Source organism: Microplitis mediator, chromosome 4 (genome assembly GCF_029852145.1).
Source record: "Microplitis mediator isolate UGA2020A chromosome 4, iyMicMedi2.1, whole genome shotgun sequence".
In the NCBI taxonomy this organism is placed as follows: domain Eukaryota; kingdom Metazoa; phylum Arthropoda; class Insecta; order Hymenoptera; family Braconidae; genus Microplitis; species Microplitis mediator.
The window spans coordinates 1,754,672-1,768,390 of record NC_079972.1 but is presented as its reverse complement, the minus strand read 5'-3'; the positions used below and the strand labels follow the sequence as shown (position 1 = coordinate 1,768,390).

The 13,719-nt window shown below is 29.5% G+C and overlaps 1 protein-coding gene across 2 annotated transcripts in view; it reads left to right on the top strand.

The window, feature by feature from the left end:
- The window catches only part of LOC130666608 (uncharacterized), a 58,316-nt gene extending 51,651 nt beyond the window's left edge, over positions 1-6,665 (top strand). For both annotated transcript variants that reach the window (XM_057467760.1, XM_057467761.1), the window contains 3 exons: positions 1,434-1,490; positions 3,186-5,496; positions 6,362-6,665. In XM_057467760.1, the coding sequence (XP_057323743.1) occupies positions 1,434-1,490; positions 3,186-5,405 (2,277 nt within the window). In that variant the 3' untranslated portion in view covers positions 5,406-5,496; positions 6,362-6,665. The remainder of the gene's footprint in view (positions 1-1,433; positions 1,491-3,185; positions 5,497-6,361) is intronic.
- Positions 6,666-13,719: the final 7,054 nt, after the last annotated feature.

Below are 13,719 nucleotides of genomic sequence, written 5' to 3'. Positions count from 1 at the left end.
TGTAAGAAATTTTATTCCCTTCAAAGAAAGTCCTATGAATCAAGTCGCTAAAGTCCATAGTTTCCGAGTTATAGTAATTTTAATAATTTGAAAAATAAAATATCAATTATAATTATTTTTTTCTATTATATTTTTCAAATTCTTTAAATTACTATAACTCGGAAACTATGGACTTTAGCGACTTGATTCATAGGACTTTCTTTGAAGGGAATAAAATTTCTTATAAAATTTCAAGCACTTAGCATTGGAATTAAAAGGTCACATATATGGTGAAAATTTTTTTTTTTCGATGTAGATTGAGATTTTGCTTGAGCACTTAAAAAAAAAAACTTTTGCGGAAATGAATCACCCTGATATATATATATATATATATATATATATATATTAGGGTGTGTCATTTCCGCAAAAGTTTTTTTTTTTCAATGCATGGGGAAAAAAAACATAGTTCAACCTAAAAAAAATTTTTTCGTGCGAGAAAAAAAATTCTATGTCGATTCCAGTCCTAGCTCATTGAGAAAATCGATTTCCCATTTAAATAACACGGGAAAATTTTATTTTCAACTTTGAGTGTTTTGAACTCGTTTTAACCAATCAATAGATCAAATAGACTAATACATATTTTTGTAAGAAATTGAACGCTCTACAAAAAAGGTTTCTTCTCATTTTTCGATAAATTTATCTGTTCAAAAGTTATTGAAGCTCGAAGTCAAGTTATAGTAAATTTCGAGATCTTTTGCATTTTCCGGCGAAACTATCAGACTTATCACAAAATGTCATTGAGTCTTTTTTGTTGACAATTTTATCCTCTACAAATTATTACAAGTAAAATTTTTTCAAATTCCGCATTGTGTTCTAGTTATTTTCATTTCAATGTCGAGCTCTTTAAATCGATCAGAACTCTACTTTTTTAAGAGCTTGAAATTAAAATGAAAATAACTAGGAAACAATGCGGAATTCGAAAAAATTTTACTTATAATAATTTGTAGAAAATAAAATTGTCATAAAAAAAACCCTATAACATTTTATGATAAGTCTGATAGTTTCGCAGGAAAAGTAAAAAGATCTCGAAATTTACTATAACTTGACTTCGAGCTTCAATAACCTTTGAACAGATGAATTTATCGAAAAATGATAAGAAACCTTTTTTGTAAAGCGTTCAATTTCCTACAAAAATATGTATTAGTCTATTTGATGTATTGATAGGTTAACGAGTTAAAAATACTCAAAATTAAAAATTAAATTTTCCCGTGTTATTTAAATGGGAAATCTATTTTTTCAAAGAGCTAGGTCTGTTATCGACATAGAATTTTTTTTCTTGTACGAAAAATTTTTTTTTGTGTTGAACTATGATTTTTTTCCCCATGCACTTAAAAAAAAAATGTTACTCTGAAATGACACACCCTAATATATATTCATTTAATGTTCTATTATAGGCCGAAGATTCATCATTTGCAGAAGATTTCCACATGAATGATAGCGACACTAATCAGGTATGTGGGATTGCTAAATACATTAGATCAAATTCAACAATTGTTGTATATACCAATTTTCCCGTAATTTTGAACTCATTAAAACTTGTGATAATTGGGGATATGGTTAAAAAAAATTAATGTCTTAGTAACTATAAAAAAATTGCATTTTTGAAACGAAATAACTAAATTAATTCTAAGACATATTTTTTAAAGACGATAGCGGAAAAACATAAGGTACTAAATGACATTTTTTAATAGGGCTGACAATGAAATCAATCCAATAGATTTAAAAGCAGTAATAATAGCCGCTGAGGCAGCCGTTCGGCACGCGCGTGGCTCGAGCGATCACCAAAGAAGTAGCATCGAGCATGATCACTACTTGGCTGGGTGACCGTTTAGCTACGCGTCGTGTTCAAACGAAAGTCTCTGATCGCTAGGCGCGGAATGAAGATCCAGTGGTCGGTGAAATGGGATTTTTATCGATCACTGGAGCTTCACTCAAACCGAAACTGTACTGGCTAGGTTTTCTCTGTGGTTTTCCTACGCCACTACACCTCCATTGCACAAGGGAGGTTGTAGGGCATTACCGTAATCATGGAGACTACTCTAGTCTCCATGACCGTAATGATGCAGTACAGTATTCGCTATGAGTGTGACTGCAGCGCTAGACAAAATATGAAGTACGAGAGGCTGTCAGAGTATGTTTTTATACGTATGTCAATAGCAAGAAACATAAAAATAAATAATTATTATAAATAATAGTAAAAAAAAACAGTTATAAAAAGTATGTGGGAGTTTTATAATAATTGCAGTTTTGTTTTTTAGTTAAACGAATCAACAACAATTAAGTATAATGATAAAAAAAAAAAATGCAGCAAACATTTAGGTTAAGTTGTTTGAAATTCATATCAAAGTCCAAAAATGATACTAAGGAAAAAATGAAAATGAAAAATAAATAATTACATGGTTATTTCGCAATATATAAATATTTATTTAATTATAATTTAGTAAAAATAGCCTCCCGTAACGCCGAAAGTAACCACTGCGAACGCTTCAGTTGATTTAATTTCCCCTACCATAGCTTCACTCAGAGCGAATAAGCACAAGTCGGGCCACAGCCGCACAATGAAAAGCAGGAAAAAGTAAAGCAGTTGCGATATAAATAAAATAAGATATCAATAATTGATGCTTGTATTTTGTATGCTATGTCTGATTATGGATTTTCAAAAATATGTAACTTCATGTGCATATCGATTTGCACATATAATAATATTTGTTGATCAACAAATCTATGAAAAACATATTAGATTCTGAAGCTAGTAATGTCATATTTATGAGTAGGATATTAACTTTATGAGTTGAGCAAACTAATCTTGTCCTGCTGAATTAAAAACATATCTTTAATTTAAGAATAAATGGTTTCGAATAATATAGATATTTAATTTTAATTGTATACTTTTTCAATAACTGTAATTAAAACGAAAATCCTGAGGTAGTAAAAAAATTTTTTTAACCAAAAACAAATATTCTTGGCATAAATAAAGTATGGTCTCAGTCAATTAAAAGTTGGTTTAAGGTACTAACATAAAAACGCGAGCAATTCAAACTAAAGTACGAATAGTAATTACAATAGCAATACTTGTTTCTTATAATAAATGTTGTTCGTAATGACAATTTTTTTGAACTCCGTTAATAAGTTTTCTATTTTTTCAGACTTCTTTTGAACGTACTGCTGATGATGCGTACAGTAAACCGCTCTGTTCTTGTACATCGATTACCCGTGGAGAAGTATTGATGATGATACTACTGCTTGGTGCTCAGGAGTCGTTAACATGGAAGACAATAACAAGTATTTTGTCCATGATCAATTCAATATTTGGAGATAATGTCGTTCCATCGACAAAATTTAAACTATTTCAAGAGTTACAATTGGAAGAGTCTAATTCCTCTCGTCATTTGTACTGTAATAAATGTTTTTTCTACTTTGGTGTTCATTCTACTTCAAGGAGTGAAGAGTATATTTGTCCAATATGTAAAGAAAAGTTCAGCCCATCAAATGTACCATTTTTTTTAACTTTGAATTTTTCTAATCAATTGAAACAAATACTTGAGAGACCTGAAGTTCAAGAAGAGCTATTGAATCAAAATGAACGTGATGTTGATGACGAGGAAAATGTAATAAAAAACATAACTGATGGAAAAATTTATAAACAGTTATCGCAGTCGGGACCGATGAATGTTTTATCTGATAAATACAATTTATCCTATACTTTCAATACAGATGGCTGTCAAGCAGCAAAATCTAGTAAACTCTCAATTTGGCCAATTTACGCATCAATAAATGAATTGTCACCAAAATTAAAATCAAAATATTTGATAATGACTGGTCTTTGGGTAGATAAAGTTGAGCCTGATATGAACCTATTCTTGAAACCATTTGTGGATGAAGCTAATGATTTGTCTAGTAAAGGTTTGAGGTGGAAGTTAGGTGAAGAAACTATAACTAGTAAATTTATTCCACTTTGCGCCTGTTTTGATTCAGTAGCTCGATGTAAAGTACTGAATATGAAGCAGTACAATGGTAAATATGGGTGCACTTTTTGTGAACACCCTACGAAATGTATTGAAAAATTTTGTAAATATCCAATGCTTACGGATGTACCAACAGAAAGAACAGATGAATCTGTAAAAAACCAAATGGTATTGGCGAGTGCAAAAGAGTACGGTGAGGATGTAAAAGGTGTTTTGGGTCCTTCACAATTAATGAATCTCGACTACTTTGACTTAGTTGGCGGAATGTCTCCTGATTATTTGCACTCAGTGTTACTTGGAGTTGTAAAACAACACACAGAATTATTATTATGTTCATTTGGAAAACCATATTACATAGGAAATCCTAACCAATTGGCAGCGATAAATGAAATTTTATTGAAGTTTAAACACCCGTCATCAATATCACGATCACCTCGAGATATAACTGAAAGAAACATGTGGAAAGCTACGGAATGGCGTTCTTGGTTAATATTTTACTCATTACCGTGCTTAAAAAAACTACTTCCGCATAAATACTTGGATCACTTGGCGTTATTAGTCGAAGGTATTACCATTCTATTGGAAGAAAAAATTTCAAGTCATATGCTGGAAACTGCAGATAAGCTACTGATCCGATATATTTGTTACTATGAAGAATATTTTGGTGAAGAGAAAATGACTTATAATATACATTTGCTTTTACACATGGCAAAAAGTGTAGTTAACCTAGGTCCATTATGGGCCCACAATACTTTTCCTTTTGAAAATGAAAATCACTTCATTTTGAAATTGAAAAAAAGTCCAAATCACGTATGTTTGCAAATTGCAAGAAAATATTTATTTCACAAATCAATTCCAGTTTTAAGTGACCGGTTTGAACTGGGTAATGAATTTCAGAAATTTTGTGAACGAAACTTGACAGGTAGACTTAAACATATATTCAAAATTGATGACTGCGTTTTAGTAGGGAAAGGTAGAAAATATAACTTAAGTGACTTGGAATCAAAAGCAATCGGTTTTACGCCTACAAAATGCAAAGTATATAACAGATTCATTCATAAAGGAAACCGTTATACTTCTCAGAACTATCGATTATGTCAAAAAATAAATGACACCATAATAATATTGAAAAATGGTACAAACGGAATTATTAGTAATATTTGTTCCATTGAGAATATGGTCGGAGAAGAAGAAATTATTATATTTTATAAAGAAATCAAACACACAGGAAAATATTTTCACTCTACCAAATATGTAACAGTTCATCACATTTATGAATGTCAAATTACTAATAACTTATGTGTTTGTAAACCTAATTCAATAATACGACCAGGAATTATACAAAGAATCGATGAAACTTGTTATATAATAAATATTCCCAAAGGATGTTACGGCGACTGAAAAAAAAAAGCTGTATCCTATTCTTTAACAGGAGAAATCCAAAACTCTTGTGACAGAACGAAAGAAATGATTTTTTTCGATTATCATTATGGTATGTTATTTTTGCATAATTTTTTTTAAACTTTGAAAGAAGCTGTATACTTGCAGAGGAAAGTAAAAATAATTCTGTTAAAAAGTAAGTTTTGAATATTAATATAAAGAGGAGACTTCTCATTAATTGATATTGGTCATTAAAATTCCACATTTCAACAATTTGTTAGAGATAAAAATTTCATGTCTTGCAACAGCAAATTCTAAAAACAACCGTACAAAATATTTTTATAAGAAAATTGAAAACTGTACAAAAGACCTTTTACAAATTTGTGGAAAATTTAATGTTTGAAAAAATATTCAAAGTTTAAATTGAATTCGGTGTAAATTAAAAAATTTTCTTAATTATTCATCGATATTAAAAACATACTTTAAAAATTTGGCTGCATATTTTTCTTGTGAATTATGTAATTTTCTGTTTTTTTCCCATTTTATTATAGCTAATTGATGATTATGTTTAAACAAAGTCAGCTAATGTCAGCTTTTAAACAAAGTCAGCTTCTGAAGCAAAGTTCTTCATAATTTCAATTTTAATCATAAATAACTTTCTATGCAGAAGTAAATTTTTCGAATATTTAAAAATTGTTTCGTTAAAGTATATAATTTTTTGTAAACATATGTCAAAAGTTTGTCTGGATATTAAACTCTTATCGTAATTTAAAATTGAAACCATACAATGTTTTCTTACTATGTAATTTGAATGCAGAACAGAAATTAATGAATAATCCCTTATAAATATTTGCAGTACCATATTTTTTTTTGGACGACATTTTTTTTTTCTTCAAGTATACAGTCAGCTTTTAAATAAAAGACAAGTAGCTAAAAGGTCAACATTTATGTATCAACATATTTTTTTATTCCACCAGAGTGAAGAAGAATTGGATTCAGTCGAGGGTCAACCACTCTTAATTTCGGTGCAGCGAAAGTTTTTGTGACAATTTTTATTCATCATACTAATATTATTAATAAATCTGTTATTGTCATTTTTTGTAACATCGTACAGAATTTTTTTTTTTTGCTTAAAATTTTGGTGTAGATAATTAATAATAATTTGTTATTATTGAGTTGTTAAATTTGAAGATCTGTCACAAAGTTTAAAATTTAAACAAAACATTTTGATAGTAAAAATGTATTGTAATTCTATGTCATTGGAAAAAATCATTTCTGAAATAATTTTGAATAATAATGACAAAATAATATTCTGTAATTAATAAAAATATACTGTAGAAAAAATTTCCCTTCTTTTAAATAATTTACCACATTGTAGCGGTGTAATTTTTTACTTGAATCTTTTTAATTAATTGAATAAGTTTTGCTTGAGAAGTCTTTTTATTTATAAAAAAAGTCTGAAAAAGTCTTTCTGTAGAGCTGAAGTTGAAGCATATAGTAAATCTGAATAAATCTTAGTAAGACTTCACAACTCTTCTGAAAATTCCGAAATTTCAGACAATATTTGACTTTTTCAGAGTTTCTCAGCATTTTTCAGAGTTATTCACTTGTGATAAGACTTTTTCTGTGTTTTTCAGAAAAAGTAAGGCTTTCAAAAAGTCTTATTAAGAGTTCTGAAGACTTTTTCAGAGATTTTTCAGAGAAATATTTCCACAAGGGTTCTCATAGAACTCATTTATTCTTATGAAATTTCCATAGGAATTTATGAGAATCTAATGGATTCTATGAGATTTTCTAAACAGGGTGATAGCAACAGTTGAAAAAAAATTTGCGGTTAATTTTTCCATAATTTAGAGGTAACTTTTTACTAAATAAAAAAGGCCATTCGGCAGCCGAAATGGAAGGTAGATTTTACAATTAATCTATATAAAAAGTTTCATACATACATGTTAGTGTATAGTCATGATATGAAATTAGGCTCGTTTTCTAAGAGTGAAGGTAAAAAAAGACAACGACTATTTTCGATAGAGAACTTCAGATAGTTAATTTGACAAAACATTATATAGGTAATGTACCAGACTAACCTTCACGTAAACAAAGTATAGAAAATTTAATTAGTATGAGATCATAATTGTAATCGCTATTACGATGGCAAAATCAGTTATGCACGGAAAGAATTTTATGCTACAAGTTACCATCAAGTTATAGAAGAATTTTCAAACAAATTATTAAATAATTAATCTGAATGGTCGAATCTACTAACTATAGAGTAAAATTTATAATTATTTATGATAACTAAAAATTATAACTGTTATTATATTAAATAATTACTACTATTATAAAAAATCGTAATTCTTCATGGCCTGATGATAATAGTTACTATTAGCCTAAATAATGATGACCATCTAAGCTAATAAAAAATTAAAATATCAGCATTATAGTCTGACGCTCGTCTGTGTGTAATTTGATTAACTGGCGGAGTGATTAATTTCACACACACACTTACCCGCACACATGCGCACACTTACCGCACACATGCGCACACTCGCCCGCACACATGTATACACTCATGCACACATGCGCATACACACACAGGCACATGGGTGCGTACACACACGCGCGAGCACACTTACGCACATACACACATTCTTAGTTAAGAATTTTTACAACTTTGAATGAAAATAGTTACCATCATCGATTGTAACAATTATAACTTTTAATAATTACATTTAGCATCTTCAGTAGTAACCGTTACCATCATCAATTGTAACTGTAATCATTTTCAATTGTAGAACTAATGATTATAATCACTGAAAATGATATTACAATTTTGAATAGTTAAAATTATAAAATTTGTATTGTAGATAGAATAATTAATTTCTCTCCGTGTAATCATAGGACATACAGGTACGATTGAAAAATCATAAATAATAAAAGAAATACTTTTAATTTATAAAATAGCTGTGAAATTTACTAGTTATTTTGGTCACAATGAAATACAACTGATAAAATTGTATTATAATGTGGAATGCATAAGTTATGTAGAATGAAAACCATATTATCAACAATTTTCGATTCTATTAGAATTTTCAAGGCTATCAAATTGTTGGAAGAAAGGGTCAAAACATAAAGTTTATGGTCATAAATTAAAGCTTACTATACAAACATTAAGATGCTTTTTACTAAAGTTGTCTATCAGTTTTAGTTTTAATGGTATATGATCTTCAACAGAGCATAAAAAATGATTTTTTCGAAAAATCGTGAAAATTTCAAACAGCCATTGCTTCAAAACTAATCGACCGATATTTAGCTCATCTTTGAATTTGTTCAAGATAATCGCCTATAAAATAAGTGTAGCAATCTTCATTGAGATCTGACAATAACTGTAGGTGCTATCGTAATGACAAGACCAGTAATAATCATTGGACGTACAGGTACATTTGAAGCATCATAAGTAATAAAAGGAATACTTTTGAAATATAAAATAGTTGTAAAATTTACAGGTTATTTTGTTTACAATAGAATAAGACTGACGGAATTGGATTTTAATGGAAATTGCATAAGTTATGTGGAATGAAAACCATATTTTCAACATTTGTTGATTCCATAAAAATTTTCAAGGCTATCAAATTATTAGAAGAAATGGTCAAAGCATGAAGTTTATGGTCATAAATTGAAGCTTATTAGACAAGCTATCAGATACTTTTTACAGAAATTGTCTATGAGCATTAGTTTTAAAATTATATGAACTTTAAAGTGGATAAAAACTGATTCAGCCTATCTTCGACCTTAACCGTGGTAAGTACACATAGAATAAGTGAAGAAAATTTCATTAAGATCGACTAAGAATCGCAAACGCAATCGTGTCCTCAAAAGTCGGTTCTAGTCCATATATATATTATATATATATATGGGTCATTCCATGCCAAATCACCTGATTTTAAAAATCTTATTTTTTGATCCGGTTGAATTTTTTACATGTTTTTTGTACATATAAAAAGACACCTTATCCTAAATTTTGAGCCGTTAATTTTCAAAAACCTTGGATATATGAATTTCGAAAATGAGGTAATTTTCAGAAATTCATAACTCCTGATTAAATTATCATAATTTTAATGAAATTATATTATAATCATATGAAATTTTATCAAATTTTATAATATTTCATAAAACTTTAGAGAATTTTATGTCACTATTGCATCTAGTGTGGGGTAGCATATTGTAAAATTTGATAAAATTTCACACTATTTTATAAAGTTCATTACAAATTATTATAAAAATTGTTAGAAATTCGAAGTAAATAGACAAAATTTTCAATGGCCATAAAAAAAAAAGTTCATTTTTGCGGGCAAAATATGGTGATATATGGTGAACAAATATGAAAATTATATTGGAAAAAATATAATTGATTACCTGAATCTATACTATATACAGGGTACCCCCAGAAAAATGTAGAAAAAAAAAATTCCGAATATTGAATGAGTTTGATTTTACTAAAATTTTTTTTAAGTTATTTACATTAAGAAAAATTATATTTTACACAATTATTGGATGCAAAGGAAGCTAAAAATTTTATAATAGTCTTTATCATAATACAAAGGTCTTTAACATTTTTTGACCGGCACTCGATTCTTGAAAAGTTTAACGAATAAAATCCAAAATAATGCTCAATTATATCTGCCAAAGTAATTTTGGGATGGTTATAATAGATTTAAAACAAAGAAATTTTCTTTTATAAAATTTTCGAAGTATCTCGTTTTGCCTACCCCTGCCGCCCCTTTCTCTTACATATATATATATATATATATATATATATATATATATATATATATATATATATACATATATATATATATATATATATATATATATATATATATATATATATATATATATATATATATACTTAATATATAATATATGTATATATAATATAATTTAATTTAATTTAACATAATATAATATAAATTATTATTACTATTATTTGTATACTTTGTATTTGCGGCCCTTAGGGGACATAAGTCGCAGGGTCGACAAAATTAATAAATAAATAAATGAAAAGTTATGCTAAACTCTCGTTGAAGAATTGGAGTTTTTTTATGTAACTTGAGTTACTATTTTCCCGCACTAGAGTATTACCCGCACTAGAGTATCTTGCCATTGGGTAAAGCTCTAATTACCACGTTTTACTCTCTCATCCCAATTATTTATTGTCAATTGAGAGATTGTAGTTAGGCATTTATTAAATAGAAAAAAAAAAAAAAAAAAAGTTACAATTTTGGAATCTTTTAATCATTCCTCATCTTGCGTAACAAATTGTCAGATATTTTAGAAGAAAAAGTTCTGTGCAACAAAGTACTAGGACAATTTTGGCCTAAGTCAACCTAGACCAAATTCCCGATTAGAATTTTTCATAAGGGCCTGACGAGGTCCTTATCAGGTTAACCTTATTTCAAATAAGGTCCCGATCAGGGTATCCTGACGAGGATCCTGATATGGATGTAACGCTTAAGACCTATGAGGTCCGTATCAGGATTGCTTTATCAGGTCCTTACCAGGATATCCTCATCAAATCCTTATCAGGATTACCTTATTAGTAATTATTTTTAAAAAAATATTAAATTGCAAAAAAAAATAAGAGAATTTTAATTCGATCGAGAATGTTATCTATTGCATTGAGAGCATTAATTAGAGGAAGTAAACATATTTTTTATTGGTGAAAAAATCCCGATAACTGCTGGGCTTGAACCTGCGTCCTTCCGATTTAAAGTCCTCGATGCTATCCACTGAGCTGACATACACAAGTGATCTTGAAAGTGTAAATATAATATTCATTATGATGTCAAAGAATAACTGATGAAGAAGTAAAAAATCTGTGCTACAATAATCGACGTGATTTTTATATAATATTCTTTTTGTACTTTTTAAAATTTGTAGCCTGTAAATGAAATATTTGAAAGAATGGGATAACTTGTTTTTGAATAAGGATTTCCAGATACGGTTCTGATCAGGAACTCGTCAGGTTGACCCGATCGCAAAGAGCTTTTTTTTTGAATAAGAATATCCTGACGAGGTCCTGATCAGGACTTTGTCAGGTTGACCCGATGGCAAATAACTTTTTTTTAACTTCCCGCTAAGAAAATTGTAAATTTTCAAAAATTCGGGAAGTTATTGGTTTCGGTCCGATTTACGAAAATCGAATTTCCATCAGATGTCGACGTTTCGAGGTCCTAGGAAGCTATCCTGACTAATTTCACGATGATGTCCGAGTGTATGTATGTGTGTACGTACGTATGTACGTACGTACGTACGTACGTATGTATGTATGTAAATATTCATAACTCTTGAACGGATGAACCGATTTTGATCGTTGAGGTGTCATTCGACGCGGCTTGTTAATGTCTTGAGGCCGTAGAAATTTGAACTTAATCGGTAGGGTGCGTTCAGAGATATTTCAAAAATAAAATTTTTTCAAAAATGTTTTATTTGGATAACTTTTATTTTGCTCGATGGATTGATTCCAAAATCTAATCAGCTCTGAAACTTTATAAGCCGCGTCGAATGCCACCTCAACCATCAAAATCGGTTCATTCGTTCAAGAGAAACCGTTGACGAAAGAATTCAAAAAAAATTTTTTCCTTGGTTTTTTTGAAATTTCTCAAAAACGGCTGAGTAAATCAATTTCAAAATTCGACCAGCTTTAGAACTTGATAAAACGCGTCGATTGCCACCTCAACCATCAAAATCGGTTGATTCGTTCGCGAGATATCGTGGAAGAAAGAAATGCTAAAAAATGGTTTTTTACAAAACAATGGCATACAAAAGTATTTGCGAGCTCGAAGAGCTCGAAAATATATTCACAATAATGTTTTCGAGCTCAGCGAGCTCGAAAACAGCGGGAAGTTTTGGGGCTGGCCCGCAGGGTCAACTGACAGACCGATTTTTTGAATAGGGATATCCTGATGAGGTCCTGATCAGGAACTCGTCAGGTTGACCTGATGGCAAATAACTTTTTTTTGAATAAGGATATCCTGATGAGGTCCTGACAAGGAACTTGTCAGGTTTGCCCTAATAAGGCAAACCTTATATTAACCTGATAAGGTCCTTATGGTACTTCAGGCAAATCAGGAAGAAATTCTAGTCGGGATTACGCTCTACATTAAATGTACTAAGTCAAATAGCAGAGTCCATAGAAATTACAATTTTGAACAATCAAGTAACACGATGTTTTCCATCTGATTATAGCCTGGAACGAATTTTCCTCTATTCTTGATAGAAAATTGAAATTTTATCTGGTAATCGGATTTTTCTTTTATAATATTTTGTTTTGTCTCTATTTTGCTATATGAATGGGCAGAGATTGTAAAAGATCAAATTTTTTAGGATGATGGACAGAGTAGATATTAACTTAAATCTATCAATGATTAAAGTAAGTACGAATTTAGTTCGAATATTGAAATTGTATCGAGAAATTAATTTTTTTTATCCCTTTATCTTATATTTTACTGACTGTCTTATTTCATGCATTCCCCTGACTATTTGGCTCGTTATTTTAGTATCTATTACGATAATTATTTTGATGTATGTCGTGGAATTTATATAAGTTGTTAAGCAATTAGATAACCAGCAAGTACTAAGACAGCAAGCAAGATCATCAGCAAGACGACAAGTTAGAGTCAGGCGATTTACACAACGACTAGCGAAAACATCAGTACAAACATTAGCAAAATGTCCCGCAAGATGATTAGCAGAATTACTAGCAATTAGCAACTGGCTCGTGCCTTGGCAATATACTCAAAACAAACTCCACTGCACTTGCTGATCATCATTTCGAAACTGGGCATAACTTTAAATTTGACATGGCAACGGTTTTAGATATAGAAGACAATTGGTACAAGAGAAATATTAGCGAAATGATTTATATTAAAAGAAATAATACAGTGAATCTAAGAACAGACACAAATAATCTAAGTAGTATTTATAATGATATTTTAAATGTTTCTGCGAGAATTTAGTTGACATAAAGACCATAGATGGCACTGTAGTATTAGTTTTGTAACTTAGTTATTATACACTATCTAAGAGTACAGCAGTATTACAGCAAATTAGATGTTAATACATTTAGTAATATTTGTTAAATAACGTGTTTGTTTATGTTAAAAATAAGAATGTTAATTGATAATAGATTCATTATAACAATTTTACCAATGCTTCTTACGTTTTATATAATAACATATAATAGATTATAAACCATAAGGATTAAGGTATGGCTATATTTGTTATGTGTTTTATTTTGTAAAGAAAGGTTATAATTATTTATGTTTTAAATTTAGTT